The sequence below is a fragment of the Phycomyces blakesleeanus genome (assembly GCF_001638985.1).
Source record: "Phycomyces blakesleeanus NRRL 1555(-) unplaced genomic scaffold PHYBLscaffold_11, whole genome shotgun sequence".
Taxonomy (NCBI): Eukaryota; Fungi; Mucoromycota; class Mucoromycetes; order Mucorales; family Phycomycetaceae; genus Phycomyces; species Phycomyces blakesleeanus.
This window is the reverse complement of record NW_017265144.1, coordinates 46584-66251: the sequence shown is the minus strand read 5'-3', so window position 1 is coordinate 66251 and position 19668 is coordinate 46584. Positions and strand designations below refer to the sequence as shown.

The window sequence follows — 19668 nt, the reverse complement described above, 5'->3', positions numbered from 1 at the left end:
AAAAATTATCACTATATCGCGATTACCACTATATCGAATATCACAATATCGAGCTTTGACTGTACTATAAATCATGAGAGAGTTCATTACCTTGTTCATTTGGTTTTTGTAGCACACCATTTTCTCTTTTCTTTTTTGGGAAGGTGAGGACAGAAAAAAAAAAGAGCCAACTCGGAGAAGTGGAAAGGCATATTAAACTGCCAGAAGCATTAAGGTTTCCGATTACTACTACAGATATTTTTTTTTTGCAATTCAAGGATAATGCTCACAAGGTATATGATAAGCACATAAGAGAAGTTAACGAATGGTAATCGACAACCAACACTGAAGCATTAAGTCCAAGACAAAGTGCATATCTCTTTATTATCATTATCATATTAATAACTTGACAGCTAGAGAATAAATATTTTATTATTGAGTTTCTGTGCCCTAGTTTATGATATTATCCATGATTTATTTATTGCTTTAATACGACTCTAATGAAAGCTTACAATATATAAATTACTTTATTTTATTTTGAAAAAAAAAGCCTATTGTATAGCCTATTCTCTAAGCCAGATTTTCGTATAATGTTCATATAACATGCACACATTCAATCTTGCCAAATCTGAATTGGCCATATCCTTTGTGAAGTTCGCATTCCCTGTCCATATAGCCGATTTCTTCATCGTACAAGCATTGATGTTTTGAATTTTGGAGGACTGTTTTGGACCCAAATTCTTGAAAGTATTTAAATGCGATATCGGCTCCACTCTTTGAAAGTTTTGTAGTTTTTACTCTCTTATACTTATAATGTGCAGATTCATCATATGTATGGACCCAATCAATAGGGTGACTTGTTAATATAGGGTGCTCTGAATCAATTTGATTTTTTTCTCTTTCGATCTTTTCGTCTGATAATGAAGCGTCGTTTAATTTAGACAGAAGCGTCAGACGACTATGATCGTATACATTTGTTTCTTCGTATGGTGGACTGTATCGAAGCTGACCAATGTTCAGGGTCTTCAAGGAGGTATGCGGCATATCGAGTAGCAAACACCCAGTCCTTTTACAAATAGATCCCTTGATGAGCAAAGTATCCAAAGTTATATGTTTCAAACTTCTACATCTAGACGAGAGGTAATTAAGTATTTCAGAATTTACGGTGCATTTCCTTAATGTCAAAATCTGCAATCCGTGCTGCTGTTGCTCTTTCTTTGACTCCTCGTTTGTCGTGTTTGGATCGATGACCAGTGTTCCAGCACAAAATTCCAGCTGTTTAAGGGCCACGCATTTGTCCAATAAATCACCAAGATCAAGAGTTACATAGTTGCTACTGATGTAAAGGTCCGTCAAAAGCCGGTAGTAAGAAGATAGTTTGAAAGTCGGATCTTGGTTCGCAGAAATATATTTAAAGCGTTTCACCTTAAAACTCTGGAGTGTTTCAGAAAAGAATTCTAGAACAGTGTTAACATTGATTGAGGGTGACTCGCTTATATATCTCAATTGTGTTGGATCCAATATCAAATGCCTAAGAGGGACTCTTAATTCACGAAGCACTTCCAATAAAATAAAGCTCGAAAGGATGGAATGTCTGTCGTATGTGAGATCGAATGTTTCCAGGTGTTGAAATGCGTTTGGATTGGATCGAAAAAGAGATATCATTCTTTCGTTCTTGCCCCAGGTAACACTGTCGGCATAGGGACACTAGGATTTAGCTTTAAGGAGCGCAAGTTTGGATATTTGTAGCCAAAATAGTACAGCCACAAAGGATCCCAGTCATCACAATATCCAAAGCTATTTTTGTGGCGGACCCAGCTTATATTTAAAGATGTCATTGCAAAAGCGGGTACCATGTTTGGGATTGTGTCCAATATAGTTGAAAAGTTGAGCTTGAGACATGTGTAAACCGTGATAGATGATAGTTTTTTCAAGTTGAGGTGCATGTTATCAAAGTCATTCATACTAAACTCAAACTGTTGATCCCTTAACATAGCTTGTATTTCTAATTCTCGGAGCATGCTACACGTATTTATAAATTCAAATATGTCTAACCTTTGTTGTATGTCACTATATCCTTCCGATTGTATTTTCAAGGTTTCCAGAGACGTCCATATTTTTTCCGAGCTTGTTGTGTCTGTATATATGCTTTTATAGCTTATGGGTCTTAGGTCTAGACACCTCAAGTTTGGCAGGCACTGGAGTAATTTAGAGAATTCTATATCTGATGTTTCTGTTCCAGGATAAGAAACATATATTTGTAGGCTATAAACCCAGAGCCTGTAAGATGTGGAAACATTTTGATTCTTTTTAATAATGTCGATAAGTTGTTGGATGGTGTGGTGTGAATTTAATCGTATGTATCTCCACAGAGCCTTTTGAAATGGGTGTCTCCATCCCTTGCATGTCAGTGAACAGGAGCGTTTATCATTTGTTGATAGATAATCAGAAACGTGCTCAAGGATTTCAAATGGTAGATCTGAGTATCTCATAATGATAAATATATAAAGAGGTAAAGAGGTAAAGAGGTAAAGAGGAGAGAAACAAATATATTGAATTATTTATATATATCCAAAATTTAAATCGACGAATAGGAGACATATATCCCGGTAAACTGATATGGTGAGTTACAAATCAGGTTGCATTTCGATCCTTGGTGGTAGCCATACATAAATACAAGGCGCAATCAGCTGTCTACACAAGGAACTTGAAATTAAAAGAAAGTTTTTAGTACTGTATAAAGAAGATTCTCATATAAGAATATACTTGATATCAAATAGTTACAGTCAGTTCAAGTTTATTCCAATATACTTTATATTTTGTACTATATTAAAAGAAAGAATTGAACAATAAAGATGTAGCAAACCAACACCTTGCTCATCTAACTTTCATAGCACATGATCAATTCTCTAAGGAGAGCAAAAAAGGAGACAAACTTGAGAAGTGGAAAGAAACATAAACATCTTAAAGCAATAAGGTTTCCAAGAGCGATTACATATTTATTTTCCCAATGGAAGGCTAATGGTCACTTTGTATATGATTAGTACATGAGAAGAGTTAACTAATGCATGTAGTAACCTAGCAACCTTAAATTTTAAGTTCTAAGCCAGAGAAGCTATACAAAGCCATCAATTACACACATTGTATAGTCAAAGGCAACCAAATCAAGTAAAAAAGAGAACAAGTATATCTTGAATTTAGTTTTTATGAATTGTAAATAGTTTAGGATTAAACTCGTAGTAAAAGTGTCTTAGATCTGAAATTGGCTATGAAAATAAGTATTTTATTTTTACATTCGAAAGCATATTTCCATTTCTATAGTCTTTTACATGAGATTTCAGCCTATGGTTTTTTTTAGGAGTATTGACTAGTATTTAAATCATAGCTCTTTACGATAGCTGTTATAGTCATAAATCTTCAGATATTTAGAGTACTATTTAATATCTGCCAAAGTAGCTATTATGTGAATAAGCTATTGTATAAAGGTTATCGTAGTTTATTTGAATTGGCCACTTGAACTACATAATATAAACTTTACTGCACATAAGAAATATATCGATAGCTTTTGTTTTCTATATATAAAGTAGAAATTCAATATAGTTATTGGTGTGTAAATATAGTCTAGGTACTCTAATTCTGTCTCGGACCATCAGAAGACAAAAATATTATTAAAATAAAAAATAACCCCGGGCAATTTTCATTGCATTTTTAGAAAGCATTGAGTAGTAAGACAACAGAATAGAATATAAGGAATTTTAGGCATATATATATTTATTGTCTTCATACTCTTCGAACTCTTTGATTATACTGTATTTTATATCTAAGAGAGTATGAAGATACATAATTGTTCATAATTGTAAAAAATCCTCTTAGAATTGCTCTTTTCCTCCCCCTAGCGCTTAATTATTAGCATTTTAGAAAGCTAGTCGTCCTCAGATTCACTTTTCTTATAGTCTTCTATTGCTCTTGCATATGCAACATAGTATATATAGTCTGGATGGGACCTTCTATTACGTCGCTCCCAGGGAAAGCACCAGTATAGCTCAATCTCAGCAAGTGATTCTTTAAATCCGTTACAAAAACGTTAGATGTCCCTCTAATTGTAATTTTTTTTAGAAAACTTACCAGCCAAGTAACTTATCCTATAAAGTTTTATTTAAAGTTAGCTTTAATACTTAATATACATTAAATAAATCGTCATATATTTACCACACTCTTTTTCCTTTACGTTTAACTTCCTCCACAACGTCTGTCATCAAGGCACTGTATATACATTTCGTTAACACTGTTTTTTTGTGTGTCTTTTGTAGACAAAGTGTGTCTATATTTACTTACATCAGTATATTCAAAAGAATAAAGGTTGTGCTAAAGGAAAGTATTACGGCAAGGACTGTAACTAATGTTTGATCTTCCACGGGTTTATCACTTATAGCCTCCCAATCACCATTAACAAAAAGCCACACCGCCTTGAGTGCCGTCCCGACATGTCTAAACTTGTTTTCACTACCAGAATCTCGTGAAGTTATGTAAAAGCTTTGTGTACCACCGATTATACCATCAAATGTTTCAGCAAATTCTCCGCTACTTTCGTTTCGAAGCAATACAATAAAAGTGTGTGAGAACGCAAAAACAATAAAGACCAGCAAGGCAAACATAGGAAGTACACGCTTGCTTATTTGTACAACAATCTCAACCATTATTCCCTAAGACAGAGCATAAGTCATACATGTTAAAAATTAAAATATTTGCATGATTTATAACTTACAAATTCTTTCATTACACGCAACCGAACAATTGCGTGAAGCCATAGAATAAGAACAGAGATCGCGGAAGCTTCAACCTATTTAGAACAGAGAAGTAAAGTTAGTATATTACACTTATTTACTCAGACTAGCTCATATATATATATATATATATACCGGATAAGTGTGCCCAGAAAGAAGTACTATGGTTGCAATTGCAGGCAAGCAAACTGCTGTCAATGAAATATAGTTGTAGAAAAGCCTAAAGTAATTTGTCCGGCTAACCATAATTTGGCGGGTTTCTTGTATAATAAATACAATTGATATAGCAATCATTATTATGAGACAGGACCGGTGGGCAGGAGATATCACACGGGTTTGAGCGTCATAGTTAAAGACCTCCTTTGAGAATGCCACGGTGATTGAATATAGAGTATAGTAGGAGATATATATCAAATATATCAAGAAGAAACGATTTCGGGCAAACGCACGCCATTTGTAAATAAGCAAGGCTTCCATAACTGGTTCTCCGTTTCTAAACACCTCGCTGTTTCCTGTCGAAGCCTGGACTGTAAACAGACTATGCGGTGAATAAGCGGAAGCAAGACCAGGCGGTTCTCCCATAATATGATTAAAAAGTGTGCGAAAGTTCTCGGTATAAGCAGTATAACTTGGTAAAGGGACTACACACAAGGTTGCAAGGTGTGGTTTTCGATCATGACTCAATGGGATTCTTTTCTCTTTTTCCTTCAAGTCTTGTTGTCTCTTTATCTCTTGGACGTTTCTGCCTTTCTTATACTGACCAAACTTGAAGACGTCTAGTTGAGTTTTCACAGTATATATTGCCTTTTTGTAAAGTCCACGGTAAACAGGTAGCTGCTCCAATGCAGAGAATCCCCATAATTCTTGCTTGTGTGTCAGTAGGCTTTTACCAGGTAATACTGGGGAGTCCCGGGAAACCAAAGGATAAGCACTTGTTGCCGGAACGTAAGAAAGGGAACGGATCCAATCAGGTACCAAGTCTAGTGTAATATAATATAAAATTAATAAATGTATGCTATTGATTATACTATTTTGGCTCATAAAAACAACTTTACCAGGAAAATGCTTGCATAAGCTAGGAAGAACTCGTACAAATATTGCCATATATCCAGGACCAAATTTTTTGGAAGCGGAAATGATATATTCAACCAGTATCTTGACCCTTTGTGGAGATCCATTCTGTATAGCTACTGTTAGCGGGCTTTGCTTCCGGCTGATGTCATGGAAACAGGTCTTTATGTTAATAGTTCCGTCTAGGATAGAAGACAGTAAATCATCATCACCAGGAGAGCACAGTAAACTGGAGAGCGCTTGGTTCCCTGCAATTGTCCCAAAGAACGGAGAGCGACAATAAACCGCATAATTCACTGTACTTTGCATCTGTTTTACAATACTAGAAAAATGATGGGTCTAACGTAGAACAGAAAATAAATGGATTGTTAATTCTAGTGCAATAAAAAGTGCACTATAAACTTTACCTTCCAATTTTTTCCCTCAAAATATTGATTAAGTTGTAAGATCGATGGCAGAGAGTTAAAAGTGTACTTTAGAACAATAAACGGCGCAGCCTGTATTCTAAATGGGATGTATATTTCCTCTTGATTGCTAGGTCCGTTTGTATAATTTAAGCCATCCTGTAGAGATTCATAGGTAATTCGGAGACGGTAAAGTCCTTGCGAGAAATCCACATCTGGGGTCGAGGACTGCGATAAGCCATCGGTAAAACACTCATTGCTTAGATATTGACTACACTCAGAGTACCACCTAATCCTGTCCGCACGAATGGATGGCGTCTGAATTTCTAGATTATCTCGAGAAAGAGTACGGATATCATATCTTGAGCTTGTGTATTCAATTGGGATACAATACATATAGACCAGCTTATGGAGTCCCAGAGTCTTTGGATCAATATTTTCCATGTTTTCAGGATGCTGGTGGTGTCCTTGTTTCTCTAATCTTTTTGTACGCCAAACCTGGACAGAATATCTACCGATTCTAAGAACCAGAGTCTTGGAAGTATCAAGAAAATAACTTGCAATGCCAGGTGAAAGAGCATGTTTGTCGTGAAACTCGGCCTCAAAGAAGACATCTTGCTTGGATTGCAAATCAATTGACGGAATAATCGGAGTCAGCTGTCCCCATGGAAACTCATCAACGTCTTCATGTGTACTATATCTGCTTCGTTTTTTGGAGACTGGGAAAAGGCGCAACTTATGACCACAAAGAATCTCGGGCATAGTGTTCTCCACAATAAGAGCAGATCCTCGATAGGATGGGTGCCCAATAACTACAGCAGACCCTGCGCTTGCGATTCTGTAATCTGTCTCTTGGTAGACCACCGATGTTCCTGATACTACATCCCAGATCTCGAGACCATATACGGCATCATTTGGGTTGAGTGTCTGACGAGTGCGTGGACCATTTAATGGCTTTGCATGTGAGATACATGCTAAGTACCGATCTTCTTCAATGAATTCAATATGGACCGAGGTTCCAGATATACGAGTATCTCTTATTTTAAGACTGTTTACCAAAAGACCAGTTTCAATATCAAATATCTTGATCACCGTATCGTCCGTTGAGGTGCTGAGTTTTGCAATGAGGCTTCCATCTTTTGATACAGAAAATATGGTATTACTGTCACACGATGTTTTGAGCGGAATTATCAAATGTCCGTCTTGAACAGACCAGATCCGCACAAGGTTGTCTTCTGAGCTGTAGTCCAGCAATACACCCTGGTGGATAGACTTTGTCATAAATTTGAGATCGCTAGCCATGGCGTCCAAGTTGATTCGAGGGTCTACAACAGTGTAGGTAGATGATTTTAGACTGCGATTCAGATCATCACTGGCGTCAGGTCTGTTTGCAGCCGAAAACCACATCAGGCGATGATTCCATGAATGAGCGAGTGGTTGGTGCGTCATCTGGGATATTTGAAAAAGATCGATAAGATATAGAAAATCGAAATCGTCGCTGTAGATCCTCAAGTGATGTACATCCGTCAATACGAGCTTATTATCCGGCAAAAATCTGCAGTTTCCTTGAAAATGAATCTTGTGATATGGCTTTGTTATAACTCTTCCATTATGGTCTCTATCAATGGGCGAGAAAGAGTCTTTGTAGATATAACAGTGAGAAATCTCAGGTGACCAAGACGATTCCGGTCTAGCTTGTAACCAGGATACAGCGACATAATGACCTCTAGAAGAGACGCTGTAGAAACAATAGTATGGAAATGACACTGGAGCCGGAAGCTGAATAAAAAAGTCAAAATACTCGAATTCGACGCTGGATCTGGCATGGGTTCCGATTCTGTGGACTGTGATGGTCTCTTGCGATTTCTTGTAAGTTGCCACATACATCTTGTCACTGGATAATTCAAATGAGCTCTGCTCTTCAGGATTGTCCATGATGGTTCTTGAGCTCGGGTTGGCCTGAATTTCAGAAAGATAGCCCGGATCTATTGGTATGCAAACAGGCTTGCAGGACTCCGAGTTTGGGGTTTCTTCACTCAGGGCAGCCACCTTGGTTCCTTTGGAAACTTTCCACATTTGATATTAGCGATGGTGTTTATTGGCTTTTGAAGCTAATTCGAGTATATAGATATTGTTCTTTTTTTTAAAAAAATATATTGAATATTGAGAATTGAAGAGAATATTATTATTACTAGGTGTTGTGATTTTTAAAGAATAAAATAAATAAATATTATGCCTCTTTATATATACTGGGTGAATACTTACTGTCAGTGGTATCATGTACCTCCTGTTAACGGAACGCTTCCACCGGACTTGAACGTGTCTTTGATGGAGTTAAATATAGTCATGATATGTTACTGGTGTCTGTGCGTACGCTCAGGAGGAGGAGGGTGTGGAGAATTTAATTTTGGAAACGAACATCAATGCAATTTTATTTTTAGATTTTTCTTTTTTACATAGTCAGGCATTTCAGCGTTTATAGCTCTATTCACATCCGACTACAATTTTGCCGGGTCCATACCATAGTCACATAGTTACATCATGGCTTTCAGTCTGTTGGACAGTGGGTTAATCATTCTTAGGGGTGCGGAGTCACCCGGATAATGGCTTCTTGATAAACATGTACCGTTCCACCAGAGTAATCCGTCCTGCAAGCAATGCCTTTGCGCTATGTACTCGTGTCTCTACCCAGGGCTCGTTGTTGCCTTCACCTGCCATACGCCAGCTGACAGTCCACACACGTAAGAACCGTGCATTCTAAATCTCATTCATGACCTCATTCCTTCTCAGGGTCCCTGAACTCGGGTAGTTCATTTGCATTCGTTGCCAACAAACAAGTCTCGAACACTGGGTCGCGAAGCTTATCTAGCTCCCCACTTGTTGGCGCCTCCAAAATTCTGGCTTTGGCTGTTTCTAGTAGCATGACAGGCTCCGTGTTTTTTAAGAAGCCTGTCTCATGTCAAGGTAATGATGAAGGCTTTCGGAATCACAAGGGTAAATGACTATGACTTATTATCTCAGAAAAATAGGATTTGCAACCCAAAATGTCGGTATAGGTTCAGCAGCCGATGCTCTTGATGCTCTTCAACAAGAAGCTGGCATAACAACCAAAAGCAACAAGAAACTTATTCACAAAGGTGAAATTGCCTTTGGCACTGTCCTTGGTGTTTGTGTTGGATATTTGGTGAAGCAAGCTGGTAAACTGGTTGCCCTGGCAATCGGTACCGGGTTTGTGTTTTTGCAGGTAAGCACGAGAATTAGAAAACAGAGATAGACTTCTTTGAAAAATGAAATAAAACTAATCGCAATTTGTTACTGAATTTTCTAGTACTTATCTTATAATGGATTTATTACTGTTCACTGGGATCGCTTAGAGGGTGGCTATAAGAAGGGATTTGATGTGGATAAGGATGGTCGTGTCACTGTAAAGGATCTGTCTTCCAAGTGGAATAAGTTTATAGGCTTCTTGACACATAATCTTCAATTCAAGTCAACATTTTTAGTTGGTTTCTATGCAGGTATTCGTTACGGATAAAATAATAAAGCCTGTATATAGTGTGTCACAAGCACGAAATCAAAAATGTTCTTTCAAACTAAGAAAAAGGTCTGTTCTTTGGACATCTCTTGAGGATAAGTACTTGCCCCATATTATCCAAAAAGATATACGATTTTTATTATCAAATTTGTTTAGCTAGAATTATTTGGTCTTACTGCAGAAGGAAATAATGCTTAAATGGCACTAGTTCCAGGTATTTCACATCTGACCTATAACTTATAATAAGCATGATAGCAACCCATGTTATTTTTTTAAGAAATTATTAAATAAAACACCATGATTAATGATCATTTTTGCATAATTTACATGTTAGTCAGTAAATTAATACCACTGAAATCAACATGTAAATTATTTTGAGATACTAATCATGAGTAATGTATACTGTTTTGCTAATCACACTATTTCACGTATCTACAGTATACTAATAAAAATCTTTAATATATAGCCAAATGTTCTTCACAAGATGGTTGCCTAATTTTTTTTTCTTACTAGGACTATTGAAGAAATGACGATTTAGAGATCGATTTCAAGGGTATTTTCAAAGATGATTCTAGAAAATGTTCTTGCATAAAACTTACTTTTTTATCTTTTAATTTTTATAGATAATCGCATATTTGTGTTTTCTTACAAATCGGTTATTGATAGAAATATTTGGGATTGAATCAAATACCAGACTATCTTACTGATCCTGGAGTACCAGACTTATCCAAGCATATGCTATTTTAGTCAGTTGCTTTGATATAATGTTTGCTTTAAAAATTAGAAAAAATTATCGAAAACCAGAAAGATAAAGATAAGGGATTTGTAATTTATTTAGTTGAACATAATTAATATATTGGTAGAAAGTATAAAACAAGTATATATTTTAAAGCAGTATATGTGTCAATAATAGTGCGTTTAAATATATATATTAAAAGCTATTCAATCCATTCTATTTTGCCTGCCAAGCTTTTGTCTCCAGATCTAGTGTTGCGGTCCAAGATATCGATAACCTTTTCCAAAACTCCAAATTTATAGTTACTTTTTTGTAAAAAGTAACTGACCACTTGATAATAGTTATAGAAAGCCGTTTCAGGATTCTGGATGATTTTCTGCACATCTTTATCAGAAGGAAGCCCATACTTCCAGTACGGATAGGCGTGAAAGGCGTTTTCATGGAATATTTTGGCTGTATAAACATTCTGTTTATCTAAAATCTCTGACCGAACATAGTCAATGTCAACTGCGTTTAGTGTAGAAGGATTCCACCGTGGCTGAGTATGTTTAACAAAACGAGCGTCGACACCTTCCTTGAAATCCGGACACAGTAGTTTGTTCATCGCTGCCCGGGACTCACTTTCCATGCAGCTAGCGAAACTTGATTTTGATGCGCGTCTTATCAATTCAAGATTTGCTTTGAGAGACGTGGGTGAAAGTTTCAACATCTCTGTTTTAGTCTTTAAAGCAAAATCTGAACCATCTTTATCGAGCGCCTCCAGAATCTCTTCGACTGTATTGTATTTAAAGCAGCTAGATAATTTACAGATTAATAATGTATCATGAGGTTTCACTGACAAAGATAAATACTTTTTGATTGTCTTGACAACATTGCCTTTGAGAGTATGGCGATACTGTGTCCCCGGATCTGCCGAGAATTCTTCGATAATACTGTCTACTTCATCATGGTCGACTACATCCAATTGGGAGATACGATACTCCATGGCTCCTAAACGGTGGCTAGGAACATAGTGGGTAGCAATCCCTGAAAAACTAATTGATGTGTGAGATAAATTGCGATAATCTCATGGGTGCAAAACCGTCTTTTTCATCTACTTCTACTTCTTATTCTTCTTTTGCTTACAAAACATCGGCGCCCTTAAGGTACTGAGCAGTAAGAGCAATATAAGTTCCAATCATGTTGTCCAGTTGGTTAAGGAAGAAGCTTGATCCAGCATCAGACACAAAACCAAAAGCTGCTTCTGGCATAGAAAATACAGTTTTCTCTGTGGCTACTCTGAACGAACCATGAGCAGCAAGACCCGCACCTGTGCCAACTAGTACAATAAAAGATCCATAAGAACGTTGGTGGGTATTTTAAAAATAGAGCATTAATTCTACTTACTGGAAAATCCATCCATAATTGCCACATATGGCTTCTTCATGCTGGCTATTATGTTCCAAATGTCCCAGGCTTTCTTATAGCCATGTATGTTGTTGGGTATGTAAATACTCTTATAGAGTGCTATAAACATAAGTTAAGAAAAAAAAGTTCTTCATTAAATCTATCGATAGCACTTACATAAAACATCTCCACCAGAAGAAAAGGCACGCCCGGTGCCTTTAACAATAACAGTATTTACAGATGGGGAGTTTTCTGCGGCCTATTATAAATTTATAAGCATTCACTATTATGACTAGCATTCATGATTTTCTCTCTCTCTTCTTTCAATTTACAATTGTATACGTACTTTGATGAAATGCTTTAAGTATTGTACTTCAAGAAACCCAATTGCGTTTAAGATCTCAGGCTGGTTTAGAATTATGTGCCGTGAGCTTTTAACCTTTCTGCTGATGATATGATCCTGTAGTAGTAGTAGTAGTAGTAGTATTTTTTATAGAACAAAAAAAGATAAAATAACGTCAGAATATTTGGTGATAAATAAAGAGTGAATGTGCAGAATATTTACAAAGGGCACTTCAGTATTAAAGATCTATAAGTTATAAATAAAGAAACATATAAGATTGGTATATTAAACATTATTAAATTATTGCTTTGACATTACCTTTGGTGCATCGCTGGATTTATCTTGTAAATTTTCGGTATCAAAAGTATTGATGGTTTCGGTGTTATTTTTGGCGAAAAGAGACATTTAATTGATGTGTAAAGGTATTACTTTTTATAAGATTGGATAACTACATACTTATTTCTCTTTATATATACTTTTGCTTTTGGTTGTCTCAGTATATAGACACTCATTAGCAGTTATATTATTAGGTATTCTACGAAAATAATAAAAAGATAACTATTGATCACGGACGCTGCACACTATCTTTAAGTCAGGCCATTGTTACCCAAGTTAATGTGGCTAAAATAAGATTCAAGGGATTGAATAGTAAGAATCAAGCACTATAATACATTCTTGGTCTATGCCTGTTTTTCTAAAGCCTTTGGAGGGATAATCTAATGTAGTCTTCTATTAAAATTGTATGCTAAGAAAAAATTGAAAAAATAGTAGTTTCATAAAAAAAAGACTTTCTGAACCTTTGTAATATTTTGGTTTGCTATGATATCAAATACCCCTGCGATCAATATGACATTGATGTTAAAAAAAAAGGGGGGGGGGGGGGATTGATGAGCATTTTCATATTTCTTTGTTCTAGTTCGCTATCTTTGAGCTGAGTATAAGATTCCTCGATGCCCAAATTGTGGATAATAAAAATAATAAGCTCTATTTTCTTTGATTGAGGAGTTCAGCTTAGAAGACCCATTAAGTTATGACCGTCCAAAATAAAAGACGAATATCAATAATTCTCCTTGTTACAACCGCGAAGAGCTTTATACTTTGAGCTTTTTTCTCTTCAATAAAATATAACATATATGTCTTTCAAGTGACCAGCACCAAAGTAAAAGTGTATTTCTTGCATACATATCTCTGAAAAGGCGAGTGCTTTAAGTATGTATGTACATATAATTTTGCTATTATAACGTCACAGGATATTGCCCTCCACAAACTAAAGAATATTCTTTACACTTTTTCACAATTTTGAAGAGTGCTCATCATACTAAATAGTATTGGTTTAATATCATACTACACAATGTATGCGAGTAAATAATATAAGTGTGTTTCTTTTAATTGACAGGTTAATTATATAGTGCTCTGATATTCGTACCCACACACAAAAAGTGCGTATTCCCACATAAAGCAAGGTGTATTATTACTGAGACATTTAACGTACAGACTTGCATAGTCATATTATAGAGCATAATTTTGATTATATTACACCACACATAATCGATATTCAACATAAAAGAAGAATACCTAACATACACACATAAAAATTTAACAATCTTAGCATAAATTTTCACCTTTATTATAGACCTATCAAAAAAAAGTCAAGAGGAGCAATATAACACCCTACTTGGAACATTTAAGCTAATTACATTTTAAAATATGAATTCCTCTGCACTACAGATATATAAATAAAAAAAGGCTTAAAATATTACGTTTTGATTATATCCCACATCAGGTTTAATATCTAAGGAGGTTTACTACAATATCTGTGAGATACCAATCTGTTTTCTTATCTATTTTCTTTATTATCTTATTATTATTTTTTGGTATCGGCAATACAGTTTAAGTATAAATTGGACAACTCAACAAAAGCTTCTGCTAAGATTCGAAAACCCCCGCTCCCCGATTTAGTCATGCATGATATAACAGGGGAATCTCTGTTTAAAGACGTTTTATACCAAGAGCATATTTTGAAACATCAATTTACCAACCATAACTCAATCACCCGCCTACCAGCTAACGTATCGTATTGCAGAAATTTTGTCTATATACAGAGCTAGACATCACTTTACTTGCGTATCCAAGCATGTACTAGTTCACGGAAAGCTATACTTGAAACAAAATCTAACGGATATCCTCGTAGGAGGGAAACGATTCTTTTCCTCAGACGATTATTGTAATTGCTTCTAACACAGTTATCAAATTGTACCACTTTTTCATAAGGGATATATATATATATATCTGCTTCCTAGGTTAGATAAAATAAAATAAAAAACCTTTTTTTTTTGGAAAGTGTGTGATTTGTACATCTTGAAGATCTTGATGATTTACTGATATTCGGAGAGCTTCAAATGTCCAAGAAGTAATTGATAAATTTAGTTGTGTGAAATGATGTGCGGCAGTGTCATTTCTTTTTTCTGGATCTATTAATCCAGTCTATATTTAATTCGAATTTTACTAAATTCATGTCTCTGTGAAGTATATATATATATACTTTATATCATAATGTTGAAACTCTCGTAGGCCGGAATAAGTAATGTGTTAAATCTATATCTTTAAAAAGTTGGAATATAAGCACGTAACATAGACTTTGCCTTTAAATTTTCTGCAAATCTTCTTACCATTTTATAACCACATCACTTAAAGTCTACTATCCATTCAATAAACTGCTCGACTTATTTTTACATATTAACTGTAATATATAGTAACTAAACTTTTCATAGCAAAGAGTTACATAAAACTTAAGGGGAGCGAGGGGGGGGGGAGCTCTACTTTCAAAAAGTATGGTAATTATTTATTAATTTATTCTTTGTATAGGTCTATAAATTCATCACAAAAAAGATATGTGTGTGTAGGTAGATTTATGTGTGTGTGGGTGGATTTCTGTGTACCTGGGTAGATTCTGTGTGTGTGTGGGTAGGTTTTGTGCGCCAGACGTGGCACAGCGGAGGTACAAATATTAAGAGAGGCAAATTGAATAGTAAGAAAAAGAGCGTCTTTATCGATTGATATATATATAAACATATTATTCTATCTTTAATAAATACCATTCTCACAGTATCTACTTTTTCTAATCTTAAGATACTAACCCAAGATTAGTTCCGAACATCTCGTATATTTTTTTAATTTTTTTTAATAGATAACACTCTCACAGTATCTATTTTTTATAAAATTGAGATACTAATCCAAAATCAATCACAAATACCTTAATTGCAATACAGTATAATATTTAAATAAAATTATAGTTGGAATAAGAGGGTCAATTACTTGTTATAAAATAATAATAAAAAATCAAAAACTAATTGAAAGCTTATAAAAAAGCAAAAAAGTAAAGTAAAATAAAATAATTAATTTAAATTTCAAATGCCCAGTCTTTTTGGTAGATTGTAGAGCATGTTTGGAACTCAAACGGTCTAAGCTGTTTTTAGTAATTTAAAACACCTGGGAGCGTGGCATTTTTGTGAGGCTAGCAATTTTCCTACACAAAAAAAAATGCGGCGGTGTTTCAAAAATGTATTTCTCCTAATGTCGTATAATCAAAAAAGAAAAATTTTATGACTTCGGGATTAGAAGCTTACTTTAGAAAAAAATCGTACTAAACGGCCTATTTTTTATGTGCTACAAAAAAGTAGCAAAAAAAGAACGGCAAATGAAAATTAAATAATTGGATTTCACATATAATATTGCACTTTGATATGTGTGTGTGTGTGTTTTTTTTTTAAAGAAAATAAATGACTAAATCCTTTTGACTTTGTTTTGTACTATCTATGATTTGGAGATCTAGTATACTATTAAAATATTTAGGATTATTTTATACCAATTTTATGCTTATAACCATGTCACCAATGCTAACAGTTGGTATGGAAAGACTAAAAGTTCAAAAAAAGGCAAAAAAAGAACAAAGTTTTTAATCGACTCAAATTGGCTAGTCTTCTTCCATTGCCATTTAGGTTGAGAAGAAGAGCATATCTTTGATCAAAACTATGTGCTATAGGGTACAATGTCTAGGATAACTTGCAATAAAAGATTCTCATTAATAACAGAGGCACCATCTAGCATAATTTTGATATTATTATTATTTTTTATAAAAAAAAAGGTGTGGACAGTCATAAATTAGTCTGATTGACTAAGTTCATCCTGAACTTGTTTTATCCTTTTTTTGCCCTTTTTTTTTGAACTTTTAGTCTGTCCGCACAAAGTATTTTCATGTATTCAACAAAACACTTGGAGTTCTCGTTATCAACTCATTTTTTTAGGATACTCTATTCTATCCTAATAATATTCTCTCTGATATTGACCGTAGTCTACCGAAAATAACAACGCACAAAGATATATCTAAAGCAGGATTACTTCAGTAACCCTTTGATTTTTTATAATTTCAAAATTCTATGTATCGTTACTCTTCCGGGTTAGTTATTAGTACTTGTAAATAAATAAAGCAGAACCAAGCTCTACTACCAGAAATAAGAGTAATAGTATATTTTGGACATTATTAGCATACCTTGTCTAATAAAAAAAAAATAGAAGAAGTTCTAGTATATCTAAAAGTACAGTCTGACTGGTCTGAATTTATTTTTCTCTTGTAACATCTAAAATAAAATATTATTCACCTAATTTATTTTGAAATTATTCTCAGTCACAGAAATATCAACGATTTGTTGCTGTACTTGATTATTAAGATCTGTATCTTCCGTATGTATACAAGTGTAATAAAGACAGATGAAGTATGTATATATGTATATATAAAGGGAATATTCCTGGGGCTCTTACTTGGATCTCATTGTGTTCGTAGACTGAGCCTGAAAATAATGAGTGGGCCCTGAACATCAAACTTTTGTGTTGCTTCACAAGTGTTCACATGTGGACATGTGCTGGTATTTATTAGAAGAAGAATATATAGACCATTTATAATATATGAAACATAGATATGTACGTAGATGTATATATATATTTGATAAGTGAAGAGAGTTAACAAATGGTGTAAGAGAAAGAGAAATGTATAGGCTGTACAGGATCTTCTAAGATACAAAAGAAAAATTAAAGCTTAATAATATTTATATAACTTGTATTTAATTCTTTTTTTTTAAACGCACTCAGTAACATCTATTTGACCCGAACTATCAACGCCAAAGTCAAGGATAAGTCGGCCTTCATCTGTCACCTTGACCAATCCCTTGGCATGATAGATTGTAGGTCCTCTAAGGTCCTTTTCGGCCTTGATACGAGCAACACGATAAGCTCGTCCGTTTTCCAGACGTCTTATGGCATCTTCGGTATCGTTTTCTACGGTCTGGGTCTCTGCCCATGCTTTGGTAACAATTTCATATTTTTCTAGTGCGCCCAAAAATGCCACGACAGCAGGTGTTTGGGGAGGATTGAGGGTCCCGGGAGCAGGAGGATCAGCCTTGGTGCTTTCGTCCTTTGTCTTACGGTTGGGGTTTCCGGTGATGATGACAGGCAGATTTGAGACATCAATATATTTTGTGAGCTCTTCGAGATCTTTGGTAAACACGATCTTGCTAGCCACTTCGGGATCCAACAAAGGTGTAATCATTGCCCAAACTACGAGATAACTTATTAGTATCAATCCCCCTTCTTCTGGTTTTTTTTTCAAGTAATAATAACAGTGTAAATATTTATTACCAGTTGAGAATACCCAGGGAGCCTTGTGAATGTAGCAAGAGCCGAGTGTTTCAGGATAGTAAGCCTCCAGACATCCAAGCAGGAATTTGACAAACTCAAAGTCCTGATTTCTCACATATAGCTCTTATTAGTCTATATAACCCCAAGTATATACAGTAAATCTGACTAAACTCACCATGTTGCTCAAAGTAAAATTCTCAAGGTTGAATACAAGACCTGCGTTGTTCATAGGATATCCACAAGCAAGACGAGATGTTTCCATGATGTAGAGGGTCAAAAGCTTGACGACCTCGAGGGACTGCTCTTCTTTATGATGCAACTGGACATTTATGAAACTAGTATATATATATTTCCGAGGAAATCTCACATTCTGTTACTATGAAACATATGGCTTTTTTTTTATCTACAATAACCCGTAATGAGCCTTACCAGACAACACGGCCAGCCTTATCCGGTCCACCCAAAGTAGCCTTTCCAGAATGTACTTGCTTAATAAACGAGTCACCCATTCCATCCAGAGATTTATTCAACAGATCTCTCAGACCCGATTCTCCAAGGGAAGCAATCTCATCCACACGCATAACCAGACGCCAACGCAAGGTATTAATCAACATCTTGTAAGCAGCTTCGCAGTCCCATTTACGAGCCCGCAAGAAGCGACACAGAGAAGCATCGGGGTTGTCTGTGGCGACCAAATTCCAGAAAGTCTTGTGAAGCATACTACCCGGAATCAGTTCAATGGCCTTTTCTTCAGGAAGAGTCAACCACTTCTCATCCGTAGTTGCGCCCAAGAATACATCCTTTTGGACGGGTTCGACCTTTGCACCAAACCCAAAGAAGCCACCCGTAGCTTTTGTTTCAGGTTGGGCTGGCTTGGTTGGAACAACGTAAGGCTGGCCTTCTTGCTTGAATAAAGCAAATAGTTTGATCCAAAGCTGTTTGAGTGCAGTAGTCTGTGCAGCACTGAGGTTTCCTACATAACCTTCCAGGCGGTTCTCAAGAGAAATGTTATTGGGTGAAGCTGCCATGGGGGGATAAAGAAAGAGAGAAAATAAGGCGAAGAAGGAAGAAGAAAGAAGAAGAAGGAGATTGAATGCTCTGCTGTCTATACAAATGTTTTTTTTTTTCTCTTTCATTTTTTTTTCGAAGGGAGGCCGTGCATGTTGATATCCCGCCATTTCCCTTGTTACATAAAACGCAGCTTTCTTTCTTTCTTTTTATATAAATTATTATATTATATTATATTATATTATAATATATTATTTAGGCTTTCTTTGTGGGTTTAACTTTGAGTTCAATATAAAAAAATGGGGTAAGCTATAGGCTCCATTGGTATCCTATTTATTTGATATGTTTTTTCTTTCTTTCTTTCTTTCTTTCTTTTGTGTCTGTGTGTGATCTATGTAAAAGGCTGCTTATTTATCCTATGTGGCCTGTTTGTTGTTCCAGAAGCCAAATGCATGCGACACACTCAAAGCAGCAGCATCACCTGGATCAGCACTGTCATGACTAGGCTGAGCATCGTCTGTACTCATCATATATGGAAACTGGGGTTTAGATAGACCGTTCATCCCATTCCCATTTGCAGCCGGTACAGGACTAATAGGTATCCATGAGCTCTCTGAATTTAATGTCGGCCTTATGGTTGCCAAGTCTAGAAAATAGATTATGGTTAATATTTATCTTGTTTATTTGTGTCGCAAATTTACCCGACGGGTGTGTATCATCAAACGGATTCT

At 35.5% G+C, this 19668-nt stretch overlaps 5 protein-coding genes across 5 annotated transcripts; 1 reads left to right on the top strand and 4 right to left on the bottom strand.

The window, feature by feature from the left end:
- Positions 1-573: 573 nt before the first annotated feature.
- PHYBLDRAFT_145552 (hypothetical protein) lies at positions 574-2471 on the bottom strand (the record flags this gene model as incomplete). The annotated part of the gene is made up of 2 exons (XM_018431474.1): positions 574-1686; positions 1794-2471. 2 exons carry the CDS (start codon positions 2469-2471, stop codon positions 574-576), a joined length of 1791 nt encoding a protein of 596 aa, XP_018291185.1.
- A 1430-nt stretch (positions 2472-3901) lies between these two features.
- On the bottom strand, positions 3902-8586 carry PHYBLDRAFT_145551 (hypothetical protein; the record flags this gene model as incomplete). The annotated part of the gene is made up of 9 exons (XM_018431473.1): positions 3902-4041; positions 4105-4121; positions 4189-4242; positions 4315-4682; positions 4745-4819; positions 4899-5743; positions 5819-6173; positions 6242-8304; positions 8523-8586. 9 exons carry the CDS (start codon positions 8584-8586, stop codon positions 3902-3904), a joined length of 3981 nt encoding a protein of 1326 aa, XP_018291184.1.
- Positions 8587-8858: 272 nt separating this feature from the next.
- Positions 8859-9814, top strand: PHYBLDRAFT_78171 (hypothetical protein; the record flags this gene model as incomplete). The annotated part of the gene is made up of 4 exons (XM_018443339.1): positions 8859-8979; positions 9029-9202; positions 9268-9482; positions 9567-9814. The coding sequence occupies 4 exons, from the start codon at positions 8859-8861 to the stop codon at positions 9771-9773; spliced, it is 717 nt and encodes a 238-aa protein (XP_018291183.1). The 3' UTR covers positions 9774-9814.
- An 897-nt stretch (positions 9815-10711) lies between these two features.
- On the bottom strand, positions 10712-12643 carry PHYBLDRAFT_145549 (hypothetical protein; the record flags this gene model as incomplete). The annotated part of the gene is made up of 8 exons (XM_018431472.1): positions 10712-11303; positions 11361-11543; positions 11635-11827; positions 11896-12015; positions 12073-12154; positions 12242-12355; positions 12461-12484; positions 12557-12643. 8 exons carry the CDS (start codon positions 12641-12643, stop codon positions 10712-10714), a joined length of 1395 nt encoding a protein of 464 aa, XP_018291182.1.
- Positions 12644-17369: 4726 nt separating this feature from the next.
- Positions 17370-18957, bottom strand: PHYBLDRAFT_145548 (hypothetical protein; the record flags this gene model as incomplete). The annotated part of the gene is made up of 4 exons (XM_018431471.1): positions 17370-17848; positions 17930-18032; positions 18105-18264; positions 18359-18957. The coding sequence occupies 4 exons, from the start codon at positions 18955-18957 to the stop codon at positions 17370-17372; spliced, it is 1341 nt and encodes a 446-aa protein (XP_018291181.1).
- Between the last annotated feature and the right edge of the window lie 711 nt (positions 18958-19668).